Source organism: Trachinotus anak, unplaced genomic scaffold, assembly GCF_046630095.1.
Source record: "Trachinotus anak isolate AG129_WGS33_773 ecotype Australia unplaced genomic scaffold, CSIRO_AGI_Tana_v1 ptg000032l, whole genome shotgun sequence".
Lineage (NCBI taxonomy): Eukaryota > Metazoa > Chordata > Actinopteri > Carangiformes > Carangidae > Trachinotus > Trachinotus anak.
In genome coordinates this window covers 9,243,049-9,268,649 of record NW_027273883.1, presented here as the reverse complement: position 1 = coordinate 9,268,649, position 25,601 = coordinate 9,243,049, and the positions used below count along the sequence as shown (strand labels likewise).

At 41.7% G+C, this 25,601-nt stretch overlaps 3 protein-coding genes across 9 annotated transcripts in view; 1 reads left to right on the top strand and 2 right to left on the bottom strand.

The window, feature by feature from the left end:
* rps19 (ribosomal protein S19) overlaps positions 1-25,601 on the bottom strand; it is a 249,818-nt gene that overhangs the window by 219,508 nt on the left and 4,709 nt on the right. Inside the window, exon 1 of one of the 3 annotated variants that reach the window (XM_071468624.1) lies at positions 21,777-21,780. The exons of 1 other annotated variant lie outside the window; for it this stretch is intronic. The gene's annotated coding sequence lies outside the window, so the exon portion shown is untranslated. Of the gene's footprint in view, positions 1-1,839; positions 1,846-21,776; positions 21,781-25,601 lie in introns of those variants that run through there. One more of the 3 variants, XM_071468613.1, reaches the window with a different exon arrangement.
* On the top strand, positions 14,547-17,351 carry cited4b (Cbp/p300-interacting transactivator, with Glu/Asp-rich carboxy-terminal domain, 4b). The gene is made up of 2 exons (XM_071468626.1): positions 14,547-14,769; positions 15,720-17,351. The coding sequence occupies exon 2, from the start codon at positions 15,729-15,731 to the stop codon at positions 16,497-16,499; it is 771 nt and encodes a 256-aa protein (XP_071324727.1). The 5' UTR covers positions 14,547-14,769; positions 15,720-15,728; the 3' UTR covers positions 16,500-17,351.
* The window catches only part of LOC139612719 (polycomb protein SCMH1-like), a 61,297-nt gene continuing 59,807 nt past the window's right edge, over positions 24,112-25,601 (bottom strand). For all 5 annotated transcript variants that reach the window (XM_071468590.1, XM_071468591.1, XM_071468593.1 and 2 more), the window contains 2 exons: positions 25,210-25,343; positions 24,112-25,010 (listed from right to left, as the gene is read on the bottom strand). In XM_071468590.1, the coding sequence (XP_071324691.1) occupies positions 24,891-25,010; positions 25,210-25,343 (254 nt within the window). In that variant the 3' untranslated portion in view covers positions 24,112-24,890. The remainder of the gene's footprint in view (positions 25,011-25,209; positions 25,344-25,601) is intronic.

The following is a 25,601-nucleotide window of genomic DNA, read 5'->3' as shown; positions in this document are numbered from 1 at the left end:
AAATTGTGATATTCCTTTTCATCCATCTTCACTGCTGGCATGTTTGAGTTGTTTGAGCGTGTTTTTTCAGCAATCAATGAAATCTTTTTTTTTTTGCTTCCCTTGTACAGTTAAGCTTGTTGGTAAGCAAAGGAAGATGGAAGGGTTAGGGTTAGGCTAGGGATGTTATTTCAGACCAACAAAATCCATGTAGGGAGAAGGTCAAGGTGGATGGATGGGTCAACAGAACATCTAGTTTTAACACAGGTGATGGCTCTTTGTTTCCCATTTCCAAACAACGGTCACTGTTGTTCTCTTTAAAGCATGACCATGATTGTTCCCTAACCTTAACCAAGTGTTTATTATTGTATCCATGGCTACTAAAGAAAGGTCCCTTCACCTTAATGAAGTAGCAATTTTAAACCAAACCACAATGTTTCCCTAACCTTTACACAGTACTTCCTTTAACACTAACCATCTTTTGATCTTTTCCTAAATCACTTTCGTGCCAAACCTAAACAAACCTTGACCATTGTGGTGACACATCATAAAACAGATTACTGAGGTCTTGTTGGATTAGTCAGGTGTGCAGATGCTAAAAGGGAAGCAAAATTAAACATTTCTCTTAAGGTCTTTGTTTTCATTCTTCACGAAACTACTTCTGTCACTTCTTCTACGCACAATTAAGTGCAACACCATGAATGCCTTTGAGGAGAGACCGTCCAAAAATGTGCACCCTCATCCCCATTTTGTACGGTTCATTGCATTAAGACTACTAAACCATGCAAAGGCAAGGGCTCAAGCCGGGAGATCAGTGTGAGGCAGGAGTGAGTGTGGCCATTCAGCATGAATATGAGCACATTTCGCCTTTAATGCGGTCCAACAATGCAAGGTGAAAAATTGTTTGTTTCAGGCACACTGACACCTTAATGTGAGCAGGGATTCATTCTTCCAGATCAGTTGAGTTACTCCAACTAGCTAGGAGTCATAAGCACAATGAATGAGCATGCTTTCTCATTAGTTTCCCAAAGCTAACATGGCTAATAATGTCTGATAGAGGACTTGGCCAAACCACATGGATAAGTGCCAAGAATTTGAGTTTTTTTCCACTGTTAAACCCCAATATACACTGAATCTCTTATGCAGGGCTTTTAAATCACAGAGCTGGTAAAGTGCACCATTAGACTATTATGATTTTGACCATACTGTACAAACTGCAGGAGTTCAAAATAGTTTAGCTGCATATTAAAAGATCATATAATTTCTAATCACCTGACTGTCTAAAACTGAAAGGTTCCAATATGACAATCAAGAACTATAAAAAGAGTGTATAAGTGCCACTTTTTCGCATGATACCACTGACAAACAAATCGCCAGGTGGCTGCTATGAATGGGAGGAGACAGATACTTGAAAATGTATAAAGCAAAAGTCAGTGATCCATATGATGCTGAGTTCTGCAGCTGAATTCTTTCATTACCTCTGCTGAGGAGGTTATGTATCACCCGTGTCTGTCTATTTGTCAGCAGGATTACGCAAACAGTACTAAACCGATTTGCACCAAACTTGGTGGAGGGATGGGACATGGTCCAGGGTAGAACCCATTAAGTTTTGGTGTGATCCAGTCAAAGGGGCAGATCCAGGAAGCTTTTATCCCTTTCCTTAACATCGTGAGACACGACATTTTTCAACATTCATCAATTTCTCAGGAGACAATGTTTGGATCTGAATGTAAAAAAAAAAAAATCAGACATATTTATGCTGTTGACTGATCTATGAGTTTGTACAATTTGGCAAAGATCCAGAAAATAATCTGGATCTGTAGCAATAACTGTGCACTTGGCACCAGCAGCATTTATGAATGCTTACATTATTATTTCATTCAACATGCAACCAATAAAATTACATAATAACAATAGCTGTTACAACATAGCAACAGGACAATTCATACAGCCTAAGGATTAAAGTTAACGAATAAATAAAGCTATACTTGAGAGCAAAAGACGTGCAGGATTGTTTGGTCTTGGTGGAGGTATGTGCTCTACTGGATGCCATTGCAGTTCTTCCTTTTTTTTTTTAGCAATCAACAGTTAAAAAAAGTGGCCTTGCAATTTTTTTTCATTCATTCAGGTGAAAGTGATCAATGCAACCTTTACACACAACCACAGAATTATAAAAGGCCTTGTAATTAATTAAAGACACTGAAGCCCCTGTCATGTGTCAACATCAGCAAAAGTAAATTTGACTATATGGTTCCTTTTTAGTCAACAACCTGAGCTCTATTTCAGCATATGTTGACTCACACCTTGTTGTAATCTTTGCAGCTGGAACACCAGAAAACACCTCCACATTCTAATACAGGAGAATGCTAGAAGATAATGTGAAATTTATATAAGCCAGTGATAGTCTGTTTGTGGAAAATTATTCTGTAAGTCTGTATCACACACTGGGAAGTGATACAGTGATACAAAAATGTCTGTGTCACTGACACATCCTGCATTTCTTAATAATTCATTTATTTGTTTTGTTATTCAACACCATTATAGAAGAGGAGCCCTCCACAATGGTCTGTCAATAGTTGACAATAATGCAGTGGTTAGCACACTCGCACTAAACTTGACAGTACTTTATACTAGCAAACAACACTTGAACAAGAAGTCACTGAGCTTCTGGTCAATTCTCTGAATAACATTCCACAAAGAATGGAAATCGTGTTGTTACAGTGACATAACAGGAGAGACACTGGGTGTTTTGTTGTCCTGGTTTGCACAGTTCAGTTCTTCTAAACCAAAGCAAGTTTACTGTCTTGTGATTGATTTTGTAAAAGACCAGAGGAAAGAATTTTTTATGTAAAAAATAAACCTGAAACACAAAAAAACCCAACAATTATGTACAGGTGATGTTATACTGGGAATATACAAAATACAATCAGAATCAGAATCAGTTTTATTGCCAAGTATGTTTTTACATACAAGGAATTTGTGCTGGTATTTGTTGCAAAACTGTAACATAAATAAACTTAGAATAAAATTAAAGGTAAAATTAAAAGTTAAAAATTAAAATAACATATTTACAACAAAGATGTGGAATATTTACAATAATAATAAAGATGTGGGGAATGTAGTGCAAAATATAGAAATGTAAAAAATATATAAATATATACTGTATGAATATTTACACTCTGCAAGCAGTCACATTCAACATGTTATCTTTGTATATTTACTAAAGTGCACAAAATGTTTTCAGCCACTCAGCCTTCATTATTCCTATTTCAAAGCAGTGACTAAACAAGTTAATCAAGTGCCTACAATCAATTAGCACTCTGCTATCGGACTAGACCATTTAGAATGAAAATGCCGAAGTGCAGTGCAGTGTACTGCACTGGGAAGTGTAAAAAAGCTGTAATAAAATGAGCCCAGTCACCAAACATGTGCAGTGAGATGTTATGTTGGTCATAAACCAGCCATTCTTCCTGTGCAAACACGCCAGTTAAAATTTATTTAGGAGTGTATTTCTGCAGCTACACTGCCATAATCAGAGATAAGAATGCACATCATACTTTAAGGGTTCACAAAATGTCTTTCTGTGTGTTTAAGGTATATGTCTTTGATAAAAAAAAAATCTTCAGTGTGCAGCACAAACAGCCTTTAGCTACTCCACTACCCGATGCATTGCACACAAAACTGAAAGCTGTTCATTAAGCAACAGTTTGATTGCTTTTTGAACAAATGCAAAATGAAAGCATTATGGGCTTTATCTCTCTAAGAGAGGAGTGCTCTGCAGAATGTTTTTAACAGTGCTCACTTGTACTCATTCCAGTCCCATGCTATTTCTTCCCCTGACTAAACACCATGAAGCAGGGTGTAGGTCAAGACAGAGGCAGCAGATAAGAGGGACAGAGGAGAGGAGGGAGAATGGAGGAGGGATAGGAGGGCGTACTCCCTGACCACAGAGCACAATGTCTTATCTTGTCCTCTGTCCTCCCTGTCGTTATCTCCTGCACATGGACGAAGAGACTGTACACAGCTGTTTTCTGCCAGTTGAAATTCAAATAAGGGTGTAGGCCTACTGTTTCATACAAATGAAAGAGTTGCATCCGTTTTATCCATTATACTCAAAAAGCCAGAGTTGTAAAATAAATCACATAAAAGGCAACAAATATTTGAGTGAGCGGTTGAAGTAAAAATCAAGATGTCACAGTGGCTCCAAATCTCACCCCCAAAATGCAAAATGTAGGATTTGGTGTGGCCAGCAGTGGTACACCTTATTTTAAAAGTCAGGTCTAATTGTACAGAGCAGTCTTGTTTGGTCTACATAAATGAGTTTTTCAGCCAAAATAGATGTAATTATTATGTGAAATATAGAGTTTTAAGAGTAGCAAAACTTGTAGCTTTGGTGCCCAGACAGAGAAGAAAGTGGCACATGGAAATCTATTCCCATCCATGTGTAATAGGTGCTGCTAGAAGCTTGGTGACATAGTAGATAGATGTGCTCATGGTTGCGAACTGGACAATATGTCAATGCAGTTTGGCAAACTGACCATTTGCTAGGCCCAGCAAAATTAATCCAACATAATAATCATTGTCTGTTCTTGTATTTTTGTTTTTTGTAAAGATGGTGAAAAAAATTATTCACCCCCCAAACTATCTCCCAAGTATCTCTTATTACTCTTATTAAAGCCCTGTGCACACTGTTTGGGCAGATAGAGAAATCATAACTGGACTGCAACAGGTCTGCTGTGCCTATGGTTGGTAAGCTATGGCTGGACATTCAGGGGCTGGATTTAGCAAATGGTCTGTTCACAGAAATGTGCTTGTCAACTCACAACTGACTGTCAACTCTTTTCTGGAGCGTCTTTATACTCTAGACAGAGCAGTGTTACATGAAATATAGCTAATATGATAGCAACCCCCATTTTGGCCTCTGTTCACTGAGGTCAGCACGGTCGAGTCAGATTGCAATTAGTCGATAAAATTATGAAAGTTGAACTTTGGGCAAAGGTTGAGCAGCAACTTACTTCATAAATCCATTGCATTTCTAGTGAAATAAACAGTCCAAATTTTGCTGTTATGCTACTCTCTGCTTCTGACTGCCAGTGTCTGTAGTCGGTATAATAGCTCAAATATAACTGTACTGTTTACTAAAGTACACATTCACTGGATAATATTTAAATTTGCTAAAAGTTTGGACATGCAGTTCAGATAATCAGTATTTGAAAATGTTATTTGACAGTTTCTTGCAATGGATGGATATTGTTAAGGATATGTGATAGCCACCTTTTGGTTTTTATTCTGTATCCTGTTTTTGATTCATGGTTTCAAACAGCAATATCCAGGGATGAGCCTAGAGTGGATCTTGGATAAGCCTCTAGCCTTTGGCTTAGGTCCCCACCCCCACTCCTCTAGTGCTCGTTCTCTCTCTCTTTCCTTCTCTCTCTCTCTTTCAAACAGACACACTCACACATACACACACATACAGTGACTCCAAAACCACTACAGACACTCTTTGCCAATTTAATAAAGAAAGACTTTGTCATGCGTATCTCTCCCACAGCTTCCTGGCCAGAGTGACAACAGTGTGGGTGAGTGGAAAAACAGGAAGAGGACAGGCTGACTATAGGCAGCTCTAGTGGGCAGTGGATTGTCCTGTGTGTTTATATGTGTGTGCAATGAAGCCTGTGCGTGTGTGTATATACACCATATGTGTTAACCTGCTGAGACATGTGCTCACCAGGACATTTAGTTCAGATGGTGGCGTAACACAGATAGGCTCCCTGGTCAGGAAGGAGAACTAAATGCTTCCTGGTGGGGACATCAAGCTTTTAGCACCTGTGTAGGAGTGGGATATGGCTCTACCATTAGTGCTGGCCCAACATGAACAACCTAATCTTCTCTGCCGGTATTTCTGTGAGTTTGATATGAATCGAGTTTACACAGGTACATACTGCCTCCAGGACATAGCCTTGTGCCTGCACTCTAACACTGACAAAAGCTTTTACCTTCTCCCGCCTACTCACCTTTTCTATGCTACCGCTAAACACTGTGCTCGACACATCCCATACATGCCAAACTGCAGCCTGTATGCCAAAGAATGCCAAAGAGACTGCTTGGGAGCTTCAGGGCTCACTGGATTCATTCATGTACCACAGCCAAGAAGTCGGCTCAGTGCTTGTTAGCCTGTTAGCCTGTTAGCCTGTGGATATTACTCCTGCTTCCTGCTGTCTGCAAACTTTGGAAGGAATCAGTTTAGTTAAGTTACACAACTTTTTGTTCCTGTTAGTATTAATAATTGTTCTGCATTTTAATTTAAACAATTTTATCTTCATCATGTTATTTTTTATTTCTACTACTGACACAACATTATTACTGTAAAAACCCTGTACAATAACCATTTCTTGATTTCTAGAAGTTATCAGCTACATGCAGCCTTCAGATTCATATTTTGAGAGGATAATGAAGAATATTGTATATATTCTTATGTATATAAATTTACTTACATTCAGTAACAGCATATCATGTTCTGTTGTCCTGCAGGTGACAACATTGTGGCCTGAATGGTGTGCAACATCAAACAATGGAAAACTCAAGACATCAAGAGGTCCAGACCCAGTATATACCAAGGGAAAAAACAGTAACCATTAACGGACCTCATGATGGGAAGACCAATGGACAAAGACCACAGGGGGAACTTCACCCAGACACAGAGCTTTTGGAAGTCAATAATGCATGATTTGTGTTTTCTTGGTGGTACAGCATGATTGCTTTCCTGAATGCCCCTCTGGGCGATGAATATTTCTGAAAATGTACAGCTCCTTCAACTGCTATCGAATACATTCTAAAAGATACTCTTTTTAGAACTTAGTTATACTTTTATTACTACCCCTGAGAACCAGTGGTAGCCTGCTCTACCCTGTATTTTAGCATATGAGCAGACCACCACTGTAATCCTGCAAAATTTTCCTCAGTCACCCACACTTTCCCTCCTAATTATTTTGCTGCTGTCAAAGACGTTTAACCAACTGCTTGAATACTAACTCTGTGTCCAAACAGATTTCTGCTGTGAGTGAGTCATTTGGTAAATATAGGGAGTGAAAGCACTGACTCTCAATTTGGACTCAGCTGTTTAGCAGTCTACTTGGAACACACAAACACGTGAACATGATGACAGATGCACACGCGCACACACACACACACACACACACACACACAAACAAACACGCACACGTACACAGCTGTCAGTGGCTTGGGTGTTCAGAGAAGACATTTGAATTGTGCACTGCGTATATGTAGCAGATGAAACTGCAGTGTGCAAACATGGAATGACATGGGACCTTGGCTTGAAAATAGGTCATTTCATAGGTTGTACAGCATTTGAACTGCCTCAAGTGTTATTGCACCAATGTATCAGTAGATGAGACCTGCTGTAACTTGACAGCCAGAGAGGCTCCCCAGATGGTGAACAGAAAAATGAAATTATGCCCAGAACAATCCAGATCATTATTGTCCACAAAAGGCTGTTAGTTCCCGGTGTTTTTGTGCAACCAAGCTACAGTCAGAGCTGCCTTACAGATCACTGTCATATTTACGCCTTGAGATTTATTTTAGAGAAGTGAACAAAGCCCACTCTGAATCCCCCTAGCCCCTGACTGTGGGAGAAGCAGACAGTACGGCCACAGGTACATGTGCATGCATGTGTGCATGTGAGTGCACGATCCTTGGCTGTATGCGTGTGCAGGGGTGTTATGTTTGTGGGGAAGAGTGTCACAGGGTGCTTTAGCCCTGCCACAAACACAACCCCTCCTGACATCTGTGAGTCAATTAGCTGACTGAAGAGAAAACATCCCTGCCCCCTCTTTCCCACACCCTCCCTTCCCTCCATGCATCCCTTCCTCCAACAAACAACTCCAACCAGCCAGCCAGTCAGGCAGCCAGTTAGGTACTGTAGCATAGCAGCTCCTGTCTGCCCTGGCTAGTGTGAGGCATTGGGGGAGGGGCGCTAGTCAGAGCCGGGGGGTGGGAGGGTAGTGGGGGTGATGAGGTTGGATGTCAAGAATGTGGCTCATGGTCTGCTCTTTTGTGTATTTTGTGCAAGATGAATAGGCCCATGGCAGGCTGGGGTGCTAGTCGGCCGCAGTTCCCCGTTGATTTGTGTGTTAGAAAAGCCTGAAGGCCTTGGCCTGCCCCTCTTGAAATGAGACAGACAGATAATGAAGGCTGCTAGGTGAACAACTTAAACGCCCACTACATATAGACATAACCATTTCAATGTGTTATTTCCTCCTTGGCTCATTCTTGTCTCAAAATTGTGTATAGCTTCATTCTCTCTCTTCCCTACTGTCCAGCTCTATCTCTCTGTCCGTGCCTCCCAGAGCCCCCTATCAGGACAGTTATTGTTTGCTAAGCTGGTGTGGGGGCTGTTCTTTTTTGTGCCTGGTGCATCCCATACTCTGTTCCCCACTCGTCCCCAACGCCCTCCATGTCCCGAGGCTACCACTATGGAAATACGTATGCTTCAGTCACATTGCTAATTATTTAAAAGTCGTCACCTCATTAACAGTGCTGGGAGATAATGAATGATTAATAGGTCATTCTTCACATCGTCACCGTGTTCTCCCACTCTCTCCCACTCCCTCCTTCCATAAAAGCGTCTTGTTTGACAGGTTGAGCTAGCTCCTGTTGTCCATGTAGTCTGTGCATCCCCCACACTCTCCTGCTCTGTATGTGCATGTTCCTAGAGGTAACTCGAAACGTCATCAGTGGCTGTAAGACAGGAAGTGCAGTGAGGGGGACATGATTAGTGTTTGTGTCGACAATGATCCCTCAGGCTAGTAAATGCTGAAGAATGGTGTTGCCTGGAAATGCATGCAGTGAGCTTGTGGTGCTGACTGTAAATGACTGACATTGCTTGGTAATGAGCCAAGACTGGATACATGAAACCAAGGAGAGCTCTAGTTGTGTTAGTATAGCTTGCAATAAGTCAACACTGGAGACAGTGAACACCTGCAGGCCTTAATACTACTTATCATGTCTTTGCTATCATGATAAGTATGCTGGTAATACTCAGCTGTAGCAGGGAAGTTGTTTCAGTGCTTATCTGGTACCTCAGGCATCCCTTCATGATCTCAGCTTTCTCAGCTAACAGGAACTTAGCATTCTTTTAGTCATTATGACAACTTTCCTTCTACCACTCAAGGCCTCAGTACGCTTTATCAAAGACATATGACATGCCACCTGACCATGTCCCAAGGTGCAAGTGTTTACACCTGTTCCAAATGGCCACACTTGTGGTTGTGGGCAAAAAACTGGGCTGGCGAATGGGAGGAAAAAGCAGACAAATGGGGATAATGGCAAATCATATTAGACAGTCTCTCCTGTGAAGTAATCAGGGTGTTGAGCTTGAGTATGTGAACATAGTTGTGTGGGAAATGACAGAGGAGAACTTCAGAGGGAAGTTGACTTATTGTGGTGATGATTTTCAGTTGTAAAATCCAGTATTAGAAATCATTGTGCTTTGTGTTTTCTTGTCTGATAAGCATTTAAACACATTAATCTGTTACTCAAACTCAACTTCCTTGAAAGTATTTCATTGTCTCACTGGCACCTTACACACACACACACACACACCCAACAAACTAGTTCTAGCATAACCCAGTCCTTAGTTTGACACCTCCGCATACCTTTGAAATGCATGATTGTAAACTGTTTTGTTTTGGAAAACTACAGAAAATTGTCAGACGGGGCCCCCACACTTCTACAATTCTGCTGTCAGAAATGTTGTTTCAGATGTTACATATCAGTCGATTTGACAAGCACATTCTTTGAAGCTTTGATGCTGAGACCCTTAAGACATCAGTAGAGGGAACATTGCACTGTTAACCTATACTGGAACGGTTACAGTGTCCCACCTCTCTCTATGACCACAGGTTTCCATGCTGTCTTTAGAACAACTACAAACACTTTTACCCTGCAATGTGTCATCCAGCCATGTACAAACCAGTTCAGCTAGAGCAGACCCCCGACCTTTGATTGTGGGGCCGTGCAATCATTTAATATTGCCAAACATAGCTGTGGAATCCTATTGTATATATGACTTTACCATGTTATCATTGTGCAGAAATTTGTTCATTTGTCCAAATCAATATATCTGAGCAAGCTGTGTGAAGAGTTTTGTGTTTTGTAGTACATAACAGTAGAACAGAGTTAATGGCAATGAGCATCAGTTTAAGTATTTTTAACATTTTTGCATACATTGGCCATATTTTTAAAACAGTTGTTATATTGTTTTAATTATATTGCCCAGCCAAAGAGGATTGACCTAATTCTCTCCTTACAGACAAACTATGATCCCACTCTTACCATGTCCGTGGATTGTCTTTACTTTTACCTTGTTAGAAGTCATGTAGAGATCAGTCCTACAGGGGCAGTGTTCAAAAACAAACCAATCAAGCACCATCAAACACTAACAGACTGAAGTTCATAGAAAGGAAGCCATGGCTGGCGAAAGGTGTTCATTTACATGGAACAATCACAAAAGTTTTTGGAAAGCTCCTTTCATGTGGTACCTTCTGACTACCCCCGCCCCACCAAATCACTACTTTCACTCAGGCCTCACCCCCACTTGTGGCCTCAGGTCTGTGAGTAGCAGTTACTGGGTTTCTCCCCCTGTCCCTCCCTTGCAAAGTCCCTCACCCACTTCTCCCCCACGGTATATTTGAGTCAGGCCCTCCCCCACTCCCTCCCCCGTTAGCCTTGACTCAGGCTTATTGCCCTCTCTCAGCTGCTTGGCTGAACAGTGACCGTTGATTGGTGGTTGAGATGGAGAAGGAAGCCTTGAGAGTATTTATAGAGACTAGAGACTCTCTCATTTACCAGAACAATAACAACCCTCCCCCACACCAAGAGAGAGAGAGAGTGGCAAACTGACTTTTGGTTTCACATCTTAGGGGAAATGTGCATACTAGGACATACTTTGTCCTGCTGAATAAGGTGGCTGTTGGTTCATGTTGATGGTGTGTGGCAATAACAACAGAAGAGGTTTAAAGTTATATAGTTCATAGTTCATTCATGTCTTAGATTAAAGGTCTTGAGAACAAAGTTCTGGGTTGCTTTGAAAAGTGTGTTATCATTTGTATTCAAGCATTGTTTTAAGTATTTAATATCAGATTGTGGTTTACTTCACTGAGTGCAACAAGTGACAAGTATTAAATTCATAGATCACTACAACTAGAATCAGCAGAAATTAATGGTTTAATGTATTTAAATTTCCATTAACGACTACAGCCCAAATTATTCCCAGTTATTAAAAATGAGTATTTGTTTATCTGTGTTGAGCCAACACAGTTTATCGGGAATGGTTCCTTATACCAGCAATGAAACAAGTGAAACCAAAGTATTTTAAGGATGTGGCTGTATTTTCTGAGTACTCAGTCATATGGTTACATCTCTATAAACCCACGTCTGTACAAGCTATCAGGCTTGATGCACTGCTAACACTGGCAGTCATTATTGGCAGAGACAGTGCTGGGAGGATTAGTCAGGTAGGTAGGATTGAGTCAGCTGTTCTTAGATCAGTGGCTATTAGTTGCTGGTGACAGAGATTAAAGATGACTTGAGTGATTACTGTAGGTATCTGCTGGTAGATGATTACTGTGGTGCATAGTGTGAAGCGTAGCTGCCCATCAGTCTGTCCATCTAATCTTCCACTTCTTTAAACGCATGATAAGTCACTCATCTCAGCCTGCAGAACATCGAAGCAGGGAATTACTGCACAGGGTAAATGCAGTGACACCCAGACAGGGTTTTGTATAAAGCATTGCAGGAAGTAATAAATAAATTATATGATGGGGAAAACTTCAAATATGTTTCAGGTAATGAAACCAGACCTTAGTTGTAATGTTTCAATTGTTCCCTGTAATTTCAATTGTGTTCAATACAATGGGATTTTGTGTATTTGTGTATCTTGGTGTATCATTTTTTTTTTCAGTTGTTAGGAGTATAGGTACAAAGGATGTCACATAAAGGGATAATTTTCTGGTTGCCAGGAAAACCAAGAATATGAATAGCATACAACAACAAGAGGCTGCTCTTCACATTTGAGCAATTAAAACAAGAGCTTGGTATATTCCAAACAGAATAAATATAATGGTTTAAAAAAATAAAACAACCCCATTGCTAGCTGTTGGCTAAGCCTAGCCAAAGATGTGGGACATTGGTAAAGAACAATACAGTGATATAGAAGCAACACCTTTTGAGAGACTGTTCATGACGTATACAAGCAGGAAAATGCACATGCATAGCTGACATAGATCTCTTCTGTCATTATCTCTGATTGGTATGTACACAAGGGACAAACAAAGCATTTAGCTTGTTGACTGACTGCCAAGAGGAACATGTTGTTCCACCCTTTCCTTGTTCTTTGGTTGTGTCTTGCTGACCCAAGTTGGTTGTCAGTGCATCACTACACTACACTCCAGTGGATGCTCTTGCTCTAGGGGGCCTCTCCACACACTCTCAGACCCTGTTGAGGGGCAATGAACACTGGCCTCAACAGACTGTCTTTTGGCTTCCTTGAAGTCTGACATGGATGGTGTGAAAGCTAAAAGTTAGGAAGTTGGAGGATTGCCAGAAGTAGTGAAGTCACCCCAGGCAGATGATGCACCAACAGAGCACGTCAACTGTTGTGACCAAGCCCAAGTAGGTAGGGCGTTGTTGTGCTCAATATAGTGATGAAACACTTACTGACTGTGTTGCTGTCAGAGTTGACAAAGGTGTGGCCTTTTGTGCTCATCATAGGTTGAAAAAGGTCATTCTGATTTGCTGAGAATATCAGAATACAAATATGTGAAGCTAAGGGTCTAATTTGTTAACCGGTGAGAGGGCGAAACCAGTTTGAAATCAACACATCATGCAACAGCAGCATCTTTATTGCATGTTTTACAGTGTGGCACAGGGATGTGCCCAAGCTGGGAATGGAAACAACACTTACATCTTATTGCCCCTGTAAACACAGTCGCATGAACTCTCTCACTTTTGCCCTTTCTCCTTGAAATGCAAAAACACATGCACACTCTCACATAAGCATAGAAATCAATACATGGCTTAAGGCAAGGTGTGTTGAGGCCCCTCCCCTAAACTATAGACTACAGTCAGAGATCTGGATAAGTCTGTGAAACACACACAATACACAGAAATATATTTTTAAAAAAGCCTTTCAGGGACAGGACTGCAGTATATCCGCTATCTAATTACAACAACACAATGGATATATAATTACAAGATGCACATCTTCCACCACAATCATGGCTGATTGGAATTTCATGCAAATATCTTGACACAGTGATGTGATTGGTGAGCTCCAGAAGGTTTGGGCATGTTGCCTGTGCTCTTTAATGCAAATGACACCATTAGGAGCTTTTCGGCCTTGGGATAAATCTAAAGACTGTTTTGATGCATTTTAAATGCTAGTTTGTCATATGGTCACAGGCTGTCGTAGTAATCTTACACAGAACACATGCTCAACTAAAAGAGTGTTCATCACAGCAGTAAAACAAAAACTTATGCTGATTCTGTATTTTGTTTGGATTGACTGGCTGGGTGAGTTTCTAAGTAAGCACCGACACCTGGGTGTGGCTTATTAACACAAGCTTAAAGTGGCCGGACAATGTCAAACAATGACAAATGCCTGCCAGCGGTTGCCCATTTATAGACGAATACCCCCGACAATAGATTGGCTCGTTCTCCCAAAGTGGTTCCATTCATTTGCAATTGCAGGCAAGAGGCCGTTGTCCTGAAGTGGGCAATCAAGAGACACGTGCATCTGCAGAGTGGAGGTGCAAAGACACACAGAAAGACACACACGCACACAGAAACATACACGCACGCCTGCATCCATAGTCCATACACGTCAACCAAGCAAACACACATCCATGCACAGCAGTAGTTACACTGCTGCTGCAGCCAGTGTGGCCTAGAATAGCACACAAGCTACATTCCTCTGCCCTCCCTCCACTGCCTGGCTGAGGCGAACACACAGCAGACTGGTGGGTCACATGGACCAACAGTGATCTCAGTCATCCTGGAGATGAAGTGTGCATGCACATACCAGGGTAACAGTCTTCCTACACCACACACACATACATCAAATAGATAAGTAGTTGCCGCCAAGTTTGGAACAAGAATTCCTACTCCAAAGTTATGGAGTTTGACACTCACTGTCAGATATAAGCATGCATGGAAAAAAAACATATAGAATAGATAGAAACAAGCTAACTAAAATCTATCTATCTATCTATCTATCTATCTATCTATCTATCTATCTATCTGTGACAGCCCTTGTATTTTACTTATTCAAACACAACAGCAGCAGTTACTTATGAAGACAAACAAGATGTCCAAATATTCTTTCAAAAAGAAACAGTGGGGAGGAGGGTATTTAAATTGGCTACTGTGTCACAGCTCTCCAACAGCCCCTTTTTTTTCTATGCCCATGCACAATTATATTAAGTAGGGCCAATAGGAACAAAGAAGAGGCAGGGCCGAGGCTCCACCTCTCTCACTGCCTTCCTCTGAGCTTTTTAGATGTACATAATCCCTGAGTTGACCCAGAAAATAGGCAGTCGTTTCAAGATCTGATGCGGCAGTCTTTGTGCACACCGTCCCCGCTTGAGCATGAAGCGTAACCCTGTGGAATACATACTGTAATTCAGAGGAGCTTTTTGCCGTGCAGAGGATAACTGCTTTAAAAGACGGAGCTGAAGCAAGTCGCGGAACTTTGTGAAAACGTAGCGGATACGGGTAAGTGATTTTTTTTTTTTTTATCGGGTTTATTTTTGGGAGAAATTGGGGGTTTCGGTCTGTGGTGGTCGGCTGCTGCTGCTGCTGCTCCATTGTTTGCATATCCCCGTTTCAAACTCGAGATTAACAAAATGGACAATATCACTCCACAGCGTCGGGGGGAAATGATTGAATACAAACATTTGAACAAATCGAGACAATGTAAGCGGAGAAAGCCGAAGCCTTTGTTGGATTTTCTGCCTTGTTAGAAATGTGGTGATTCAGCTGTTGGGGAGATGTTGCATGATGTCAGTGTTCTTTGTTGCAACCTTACGTGCGTAAAATGTAACAGATTTCTCCTGCCTCAGCTGACATGCAACATTGATGGGATTTAAGCGATGTATTACGCGATGCACGCATTTTCCCGTGTTTCGTCGATCCCGTCCAGCACGAATTATCCAGCCGCACAATGCACCCAAACAATGTATGTTAACCTGTAATTTCAACCTGGGCGTTCATACCTTGGCACAAAGAGGGGAGGTTGTAGGAAGACTAAACACACCAGGAAGGTTTTCAGTGCTCGCCAATAGGCAAAAACAACCTTGCAGATACCCCCCCCCCCCGGAAGCGTTTTCGGTGGTTTAACTTGAGGTGGAATTGTCATGTTATAAAGAAAAATGCATCTTTGTTTCCTTTTCAATGAAGGTGAAGGTTGTGGTCACTGTAAAAGAAGTCATTAGGCAGGGTATGACATTGGTTTGGAGCACAGCAATGTACAGCACACATGGCAACATTAACACTATTGTTGTGTTTCTAAACCAGTTTGATACTGGTTCACATGGACAGTTAAATATATGCGTGTCATGTCAGGCTTCACCCTGATGCACATCCTGTGAAATATAGTTACTGGTTCCAAACATCATGTTTTTTCTCCTCGCATTGTCCTAACAGCGTCTCCTCTCTGCTCATAGACAGGAGGCATGGCAGACCATCTGATGATGCCCATGAATCACAGCTCAGCGGGCGCCAGTCTCCACGGTTACAGGATGGGCATGAATGGCGGCCTGCAGGCAGGTCACCAGCAGCATGCCAACCAGCAGGGCATGCGGGCGCTGCCCAACGGCCAGATGATGCACTACGGTGGCGCCCAGGCCAACATGGAGACTGCCATGAGGCAGCGGCAGGGCATGGTGGGCGGACCCATGAACGGACAGCTGAATGGTGCCCAGATGGGTCACCACCAGATGACCTCTGGTAACATGATGTATAATGGCCAGCCCCAGCAGCAACAACATCACCCGCAGCAGCAGCACCACATGCATCCACAGCAACACCAGCAACACCAGCAACACCAGCAACAAGCCCAGCACCCACAGCAGCAGCAGCAGCAACAGTTCATGAATGGAGGGTTAACATCCCAACAGCTCATGGCCAGCATGCAGCTGCAGAAACTCAACACCCAGTACCATGGACACCCACTGGGGCCAATGGGTGGGAACCACATGGGGCCCACGACCCAGTACCGCATGAACCCGGCCCAGCTGGCTAACATGCAGCACATGGCTGGGCCGGCCCTGGCCCTGAACGGCATGGATGCGGATATGATCGACGAGGAGGTCCTGACCTCGCTGGTCATGGAGCTGGGCTTGGATCGGGTCCAGGAGCTGCCAGAACTCTTCCTGGGCCAGAATGAGTTTGACTTCATCTCAGACTTTGTCAGCAAACAGCAACCCAGCACCGTCAGTTGCTGAGAGGACCTGATTTGCAAAGGGGCACAAACAGACACAGAAGAGTGAGAATTGTCCAGGATGGTTTAAGGGTGCTCATCTCTTTCAAGATGCGGCACAGGGTGCACAGAAGAGAACTCTGGATATCCACGGTGAACGCACAGTGCTCGAGTCTCACACGTGCTAGTGGCCAGAGGGTGGCTGGCTTTAAGGCCTAGTTCCACTTCTCCCATTTCCTGGACACGAATGTAATAAAAAATGCTGAAATTCTTAAAAGCCACTCTGAACAATGCTATGACACTGTGTAGCCTCGAAGCTTGGACTCCATGACAGTTTACCAGTAAAAAAGGTGTATTTATTTATTCCTATCTGAGAAAACTGATATAAAGAACAACCACCTTCTCCATTTTGGGAACCAAGTGGCTTTAATATTTTTTTCTGAGAGTAGGATAGGGGAGGAAATTAAATTCAAGTTCTCTGCTCATGATTTTTTTCCCACTCTATTTGGCCTAGTATTAAAAATAAGCTCAGATGACAAGGTCATCTAAAGAGAGCCTGAATTTTCAGACACGACAGAAGTACAACGATATCTTATTTGAATGGGAGTCTCATCCAGATATTAAAAATGGTTCACTTTTGTTAAAGTGTTGCCTTTTTAGATGTGATGTTCTCAGAAATCTCCTGCTTGTACTGTATGAAGCTGTATAACTCCAACATGTCCACACTGTTGTGTTCTATTGGAGATGTAGAACCGCCTTAATCACGCAGATTCTTATTTATTGGTTGTTTATATTGTCCCCTTTTTTGTGGTCAAGATTGGGGGGTGGTCTTTGTGAAAGGGGGTTTTGAGGATCAATAAAGATGGCCTGGATAGAAGTGTGGCCTGCTTTTCCATTCATTGCACAGCTCTTCCCCCAGGCAGTGGAGAGCTAGCTAAGTGCTTAGGTTAACCTGTGGGTGAAGGGAAACCTCAGTTTCTTCTGGGATGGAAATGTTTAAACAGATTCAATATTCATGCTTTTTGAAAAGGATATCGACTCTGCATCAAATCTCCTGGATTGTCAATTGCCCATCTTTTCCTCGATTTACCATTTTCATTGCAAAAAAAAAAAGCCACAACATCACGGGAGTATGATTGACATATGGTGATAATTACATGTTTTTCTGGTGGTTAGAAAAGAGCAGCTGTATTATGTCAAATTACATCTGATATGACATACCAGGCAGAGATAGACAAATTGGATTTACTGTTTAACATTTATTTCTTGGTGTTTAGCTAAACAATTGTCACGTACTGACATTAAACATGGTGAAAATATTCCTTCAAAGGTTGGTGGTTTCACAAAAGCAGCATTTGAATAACACTGGTTTCTCTATAGCAACCCAGACATTTGTTTCTTTGCTGTGTGTTTAGAGTAATGTGAGTGTGTGGGGCTGGGGGAGGTGACTAAAGAATGCCTACCTTGATGGGGGTTTAACTGACTTAAAGCTTGTAAGCCCTGACTCAAAGACAGTGCTGCCTTTTCCCAGGTCAACCAGTGGATGGTCAGAAAAACTAGACCATTGGCTTGAAACAATAACTTTGAACAAATGACTTATGCAAATTCAAAACAACCCCTCTCTAGTTAATGCCACAGCCAGTTGGAAGAGTAAAACAATTTCTCTTGTATAATTGCATTCATTATGAAATGAGGGTAAAGAGATTCTCCGCAGTGGCTGAGTTGGTTGGATTGTTTTGTGCCTGCGGGCTATGAAAATGCTTGATTGAGGTCATGTTGGGAATGTCACCACTGCATTTAGCTTTTCACATTGTCAACACAGGCATCTTTAGCAAGCATCATGAGTAACAAGGGGAAAATGAGAGCATGTTGTTTGAAACCAGGAATAGTGTTTTGCTGATTGCTCAACGCCTGAATCAACTCTGCGCTTAAAGTAGCCTTATCTGTTTCCTATTCGTCAAAATGTGTTAAAGGCCGTTGAGTTGAATTTGAAACGTGGTGTCATGGATGATCCAAACTGAAATATGTTGGCCTGAATATGGGCTTGTTTCAAGTAACAAAGACTTGCTTAAGGGTGTGTGTATGTGGGGGGGGGATCCTCTTGGCTTGATACTGTCAAGAGAATGGCTCATAAGTAGGCCAACAGCCTTGGCACAGTGCTTAGTAACGGTTGTGGGTCCCTTGCCCAGTACCAATCTGGTGAGATGGTCTTCTGGTGTGTGTCACATGGGGCATGCTGGCACACTGTCAGAACTCTGTCTCCTCATATATCTCATAATTGTATGCTGCACTGTGAGCTCCTTGTTTAGCCCCAATTAAATGCAGAGGTTTTGTTTCTTGATTGTGACTCCATAGACGAATGGCTAGCTCTGCCAAACACCCCTGTTTGCTCTCCCAATCCCTTGTTATGACTGCCGCCTGCCTCACAGAGGCCAGTCTAGACGCAGGCTAAGCAGGGTGGGACACTCGAAGACGTTTACAGTTACTTCTGTTTTTCTTACTCTCTCGTTTTCAGCCCACCCACAGCAACTGCTCAACGCAAGGCTGTCTTCCTGTGGCTGCTTGCTGTTTTCTCAATATAAGTCAGACACCAAAAGCCACATTGTGATAGAGAGGCAGACAGGCAAAGTGAAAGAGATAGACGATAAGAAGGGGCGAAGAGAAAATGTAAGGATTTCTCCAGCTTACAATGAGAAATTAGTTTGAGGGATTTTTTGTTCTACTCTTCGGGGATTTCTTAACCGGGTTTTCCCACACTTTTATGATTCCATTGAAAACCCTGCAATAAACACCGTGCAAGGTATGCTAAATGCAATCCAGATTACATTCCTCTCTTCTGCTTCATATCTGTGAATGAATTGTATATATCTGTGCATTGAGTACTGTCTAGTTTTCTCATCCCAGGCTCTGGGCCAGCTGGTGCCAAGCCTGAGCTCATGATAATCTCAGGCACTAGCGCCAGTGACAGATAGGTGGTCATTTGCTGTTGTCACGCGTGGCCAGGTCTTCACTTGCACACACACAGCATCAGCACACAACCTGATCAAACAGGCAGACAGGGATACCACAATATCAGTGTGGAGCCAGGGGAAGATAAAGGATTTATGTCTGAACTCTGGTCATTGTGATCCTTACACCCACAACAACACCGTGTTGGTAGACTATGGTGGATCCATTATTGGTTCAATGAGGAAACTCCACTAGTTGAAGAACATAAAAAAAAAATGTAACTGATGTTGTGGCGCTTCTGTCATTTTAAAACAGTATGACTAAACTGAGTGTTACCTTTCACTGGTGAGCTAATTTTGAGATTAAAAAAAAACAAAAACGTCATTTCAAGAATCCCCCAAGTGTGAATAACTGTAAAGCAAAGAGTGAAATTCGCAATGAGAGTGAGAATCAAACTCTAGTTTCCCAGATGAGAGGATGAGTTATCTGTTGACAACCAGGGACACGGCTCTGTCTGTGTGTGAATATTGTGTGGGGAGGGTGCAGGTTTGAACTTGTCTGCTTTAACAAGAGAGTTTGGAGGTTTTTTGGCATGTTTTGTGTTAACTCTGTGTGTGTGAGAGGCTGTGTGTAAGAGTGTGTGCTGGCAGGGGGTAAACAAACAGCAGATCCCTCAGGGCAGGGTTCATTCAGTGGACATGTTGCTCAAGCCGAACTTCCTGATTTTCTAGTTGAACAGTCACCTTATATCTCCACTTGACATGTGCTCTTATTGGACACTGCTCTTCCCTCCCCTTGCTTTAAGTACCCCTCTCATAAAAAAAAAAAACAAACGATAAGGCATCACAGATATTTCAATGCAACAGGCCTTCAGTGGAAAACATCAGTTGTTGCACTGTTGGATTCTGCTCCTGGGCTTTTAAGTAAAAGCTCAGCGACTCAGCTGGTAAGCAACAAAACCCCTTCCTCTTTCCCCACACGAGGGGAAAAAGCGCTAATCACATCGCACTTTCTTTCCTGGAGCCGCATAGTTTAGCTGTGTCTCAGTAATTGTTTTGTTTTCCATGTGAATTCTGCAGAAAGAGGCTTTTAAACAGGTAAGTTGCTGATTCTGGCATGTCGGGGCAGGTGACACAGACGTTGCCTAGTGACTAGCAACTCCTCCTCTGACCCCCCTCCCCAAATCTGAGGGTTGAACGGTTTGCCAGCTCTTTGAAGTAAAGGGGAGGGGGTGTAAATAATTTATTTTCCTGCACACAGCTGACACTTCTCCGTCGAGGCAGCTCAAACACATCAAGGTGTCCCAACAATGTCTAAAGGTGGTAAATATTTAAGGCCTGTGTGATTTACACAGTTGAACCAAACTGAGCAGACATGCGGTTTCGCAATACAGGCAGAAAGTGAACCCTGGTGTCAGCACTTACCCAGTAGAGATTTCAGATAATATCCCTTGTTAAAATATTATTTAGTGTGTGTTTTATTTGATAGTCTTTAAACTGCATGGATTACCAGGTGGAAGAGTTTTTTTTTAATCATGTAATTCAAACCAATTCAGCCATAGAAATAATCTTAAACTGCCTTTCAAACTACTTTATCGTTTGGCACTCCGATGTGTTAAAACCTGCCAAGCAGATTATAAAGAAATACTAACATTTAACAGGGAGTTGACACTGTAACAGCGACACTTGTGCAATGGGACACAATCTAAATAGAAGCTGTGAAAATAATATTACACTTTTGAAGCTTAAAATGTTCAATTTTTGTTGACATTGTGCCAGTGCTGTGTTAAATCAACCGAGGTGTTCCTGTTATTACACCTTACTGAATAATATAATATGGAGTTGAATCTGACAGTCTCAACAAAGATTGAACGTTATAAGCTTCACTTCACTGGATTGTATATGTTGTAGAGGAGTTCATCTTATTGTGTTCACCTCCTGTACTCGCAATTTAATTTAACGTGAGCTGGAAAATTGTTCGGCTCAGCCCGGGAGAATTACAGGTTCGTAGGTTAGAAAAGAGGGAAACAGTATTAGTGCAAGCTATGTTCTGTACACAGTGTCTTTGTGAGCAGGGCTTTAAGCCTGCGTGCTAATCTGGTGACAGTGGCAAGCACATGCTACCAAAGACAGAGTAACAGGCTATAGGCTGGGGGTGGAATTAATACAAGAGAGTAGTTCTTGTCAGGCTTTACAAGTGTTATCCTGCTGGTGAAATCTGAATGTACTGCAAAAGCAGTGTGTTTATGCCAAGGAAAACCATATGCATTTTGACTGTTTATGCCAGTGAGTAATTTTCATCCATATATTTGTGTCCGTCCATATGTTTATGTGTGATTTCTGCCTTTTTCACATGCACTGATAGATAATACCCACACTATCGTGTGACAAATTTTCCTCGCAGGATTAGCTGGCCCACACCATCTGTAGACAGGGGCAGACAAGAGTGAGTGTGTTGGGCTGAGGGCTGTCAAGACACAGTTCTTAGTAGATATTATCACCCAATCAGAAGTCTAGCAAGCTAAGCAGGTCTGCAGCCTCATTTATGGAAAGTGATGTAATCAGATTTGATTTTAGACACATCTGTAGCTAGACATGACTGTCCGTGTCATGTTTTACAAACATCGTTTCTAAGACAAAAACTGATGCTGTGAGCCAACTTTCCTGAGATGTCACGGTTCCTCTGGGATGTGATCCCATTTTCTTTTTTCCCCTCATTATGCAGTAAAACAAACCTGTAGTTTGCATTTAAACAAAAATAATAATCCTTTGACAATGATAGTTATTCAAGTAAACTGATATTTCATTCTGTTTGCTCTGTTTTGAGGCAATTGCACATACATGGTCAGAGAAAACTACTCATGCGTTACAGACCAGGCCTTCGCAGTCTGGAAAAATTATCCAAAGAACAACCTGACACAGAAACTCCAGTACAAGTCATCTGTAACTGAGGCCTCGGGGCTCTGCAGGAACACCAGGACCATCACCCTCAATGTAAGCACCTCAACTGACAGCCCAAAGGCATGCTGGGAATTCTGGGATCAGCTAGGTAGGGAAGAAGGTGGTGATCTGAGCACCTTACTTTTTTATTTATTTTTTTTTAAGTGTTCCTCTCTACCTGAGACCAAAAGTGTCTGCAGAGTGCAACAAGCCATGCTGGTTCTGCAGACTGGCATTTTTATGCAATAGCACCTGAGGCACAGACAGTGAAGCCGTTTTTTCTCACAGTTTTGACTGATCTGCAAGCCCGCAAAACTTCCTTTCATACATACTGAAACTGTCTGGGCTTTACATGGTATATGACTGTTGGGGCTAAGACAGTAGATGACTCAGGAGCTCTGCACAGCATTGTTGGTAAATATCGAGGGTAGGATTTCCCCATAGTTCCTAATAGCACTGTACTGTATGTCATAACAGTAATGATAATCTATCTTGCTTGTATGTTTTCACAGTACCCAGCCAGTGGTGTTGGATATTCACCTTAATACTTAGAGACCTCTGCCTGCTGCCCCATCAGGAAAACAAGAACGGCTCCTGATAAAAATCCCACTGTAATGCGAAAACTCACCTCACAACCTTCACAAACACAATATGTGGCACGAGGAGCTGTTATTTCTATAAATAGCTCTGGTTTCATGCTCAACACTTTGGTTACTATTACACATCAACAAGCACAGGCGTCAGCCATGAGCTCTGAGCATGTCACATGTGCCTGAGCATAAAACACAAACACAGCACAGATTGTGTGCATGTGTCATATGCTCACACAGACACAGACACACATTCAGACTCATCCATGTCAGTTAGAATCAGTGGGTTTGGTCACTGTTTTCAGCCCAACGTGATACGTTTTCCTGTTTTCACTAGGAGGATGTGGTTAGATTTTTCTGTCTTGGGCTGAGTTGCTTCAGCAGACACAAGTAATTTTTCGCCCACAAACCTAATATCCCACTCATGTACTGACAGAAACCATGACAGCAGTATTTACCAGAAATAACATGAACAATAGATTCACATAATCATAAAGAGAGGGTCTTTAAGTCACGGAGAATAAATGAAATAACAACACAACAATACAGGAGAAATACTGAGAATGAAGCAACAAAATAACAACCGTGAGAAATCAGCATTACATGGTATAAAAATATCACCAACACTATCATGCTGAGTCTACCAGATGGAGACATGGCCACCTATGGCAGTGCATGTCAGTGAGTCCCAAGGAGAAACAGCAAGGAGACGTGACCACAAAAAGGTAAACAGGGCTGTGCTGCCCTCTGTTGGTCAACTTCTGTAAATGGAAAAACCTGAGAGGATGGCACTGTGTTCTTCAAAATAAAAATATGTAAAATATATGAATAAATAATATTGTAATTATATATGTGCTTGCACAATTTTAAACTGATTTGCCAATTTTAACTCAGTAGTTACAATATATATATATACCTAATATGCATAACAGCTTCAAAATGTCAGATTTGTCAAACCTACATTAGTATGTGGTATACAGAATAATGAGTGTATATGAAAAGGTCAGGCAAATTAAAGGGATAAATAATTCTCTTAATTAAATAACAAGTGAATGAAACTATTTGTGTAGCAAGAGAGTGTGAACACAAGAGAGTGTAAACAGGTTGTAATCACAAATTGTAGCCTAAAAGGCGTAGCAGAGCAAAACTACACCAACTGTTTAATTATTATATATTTATTGAACAATGTTAAGTATGATAGGGCTCTCCATGTAGGAACTCTAATAATATAGTATAAAAAATTAAAAAAGTACAAATAACAAAGACAAGACAAGGCATTGTAAACAACATCCAGAGTAAGACAAAAGAAACAGATTTCCTCATGGCAATATTTTCAGAATAAAGTTTTTTTTTCCTTTCATAAAACATGTTTTTTTCTCCCAATAATTAATAATGTTGTAGTTGCAAAATTGTGCCTCAAACAGAGACAGTTAATCAGAAGCATTCCCAACTATTGGGATGAATGTAGTGATTTCTTTTCTTCCTTTAAGGGTTTTCTTTCTTTAACATATCCAACACAAACCGTTGAAAAAGGCAAAAATACCATATAAGTCCATATATTCATGAAGTACAAAATATGAAATGTACAGAATAAATGTAACGTAATAAAAGCAGGCCAAAAAAGCCTTTTACAGTTAAAATGGCCACATATGACTCTTCAAGTTATACTGAAATGCAAAACAGACGACAGACAAGTGGGTGATCCTACATATCCCATGCTGCCTTAGGGCTGGATTGTGCTACACAAAATAGACATTCCTCATTGGATGAGGTCAGGACAGGGGTATGTAATACCAGATATGGTGGTCTGATGGAAGCTGCTACATGTAAATGGTCAGTATATGTCCGATATGCAGTGCATTATATACTGATCCTAGAACAGGGAGGTGAGCTTGGAGTTTAGTCCTTTGGAAGGCTGCTGCTGGTCGGCTCACCTCCTCAAGGCCGTTTGAGCTTGTCGATGTGGAAGGTGAGTTTAAGGGCGGGACCAAGCTTCAAGCCCATATATTTCATCATCATGTCGCTACGCAGCAGCAGGAGTGCTTTGCCGTCAATCTCCTGCAGCAGAGGGAAGATGAAGTGAAAGAAATGTGCTATTAAGCAACATCCACCAAAATAGCAAAGGTACTAAACAAAAACACATGTTCAGTGTAACCTAAAAAGTCTGTTTCAAGTATCAGAGAAAAAATGTTTAGGTTTATATGAACGCAGAACACCGTCATTTGAAGCATCTTCACCATTATGTGCAAATACATACATGTTTCCTGAACAGGTCAGCATGAGGAGCCAGTACTGGGTCGATATCTCTGATATACTGCATGACATCCTCCACTGTCCACAGGTTGGGGTCTTGACCACTGGGCCTCGGGCTCTCCCGGAAACTGCCTGAACCTGAGGAGGCAGAAGTCCGCACTCAGATTCATTCACTGAGAATGTCATCTGCCTAAATGTTACGTTACTTCAATATTTTCCACAATGATCCACTAGCTGAACACGCATTAACGCACTTTATCTTGCAATACCAAAATATAATTCAGAAAATACAATACATATTTATCACGTCTCAATTGTTGGAGCTTTCCTAGCATGTAAGCTAATCTTTTGCACGTCCTGTGCTAATTGTAAAACCTGCTTTATTCATTTTGACAA

Coding starts and splice junctions, on each gene's coding strand:
- cited4b (XM_071468626.1), top strand. CDS start 15,729: ATGGCAGACCATCTGATGATGCCCATGAATCACAGCTCAGCGGGCGCC.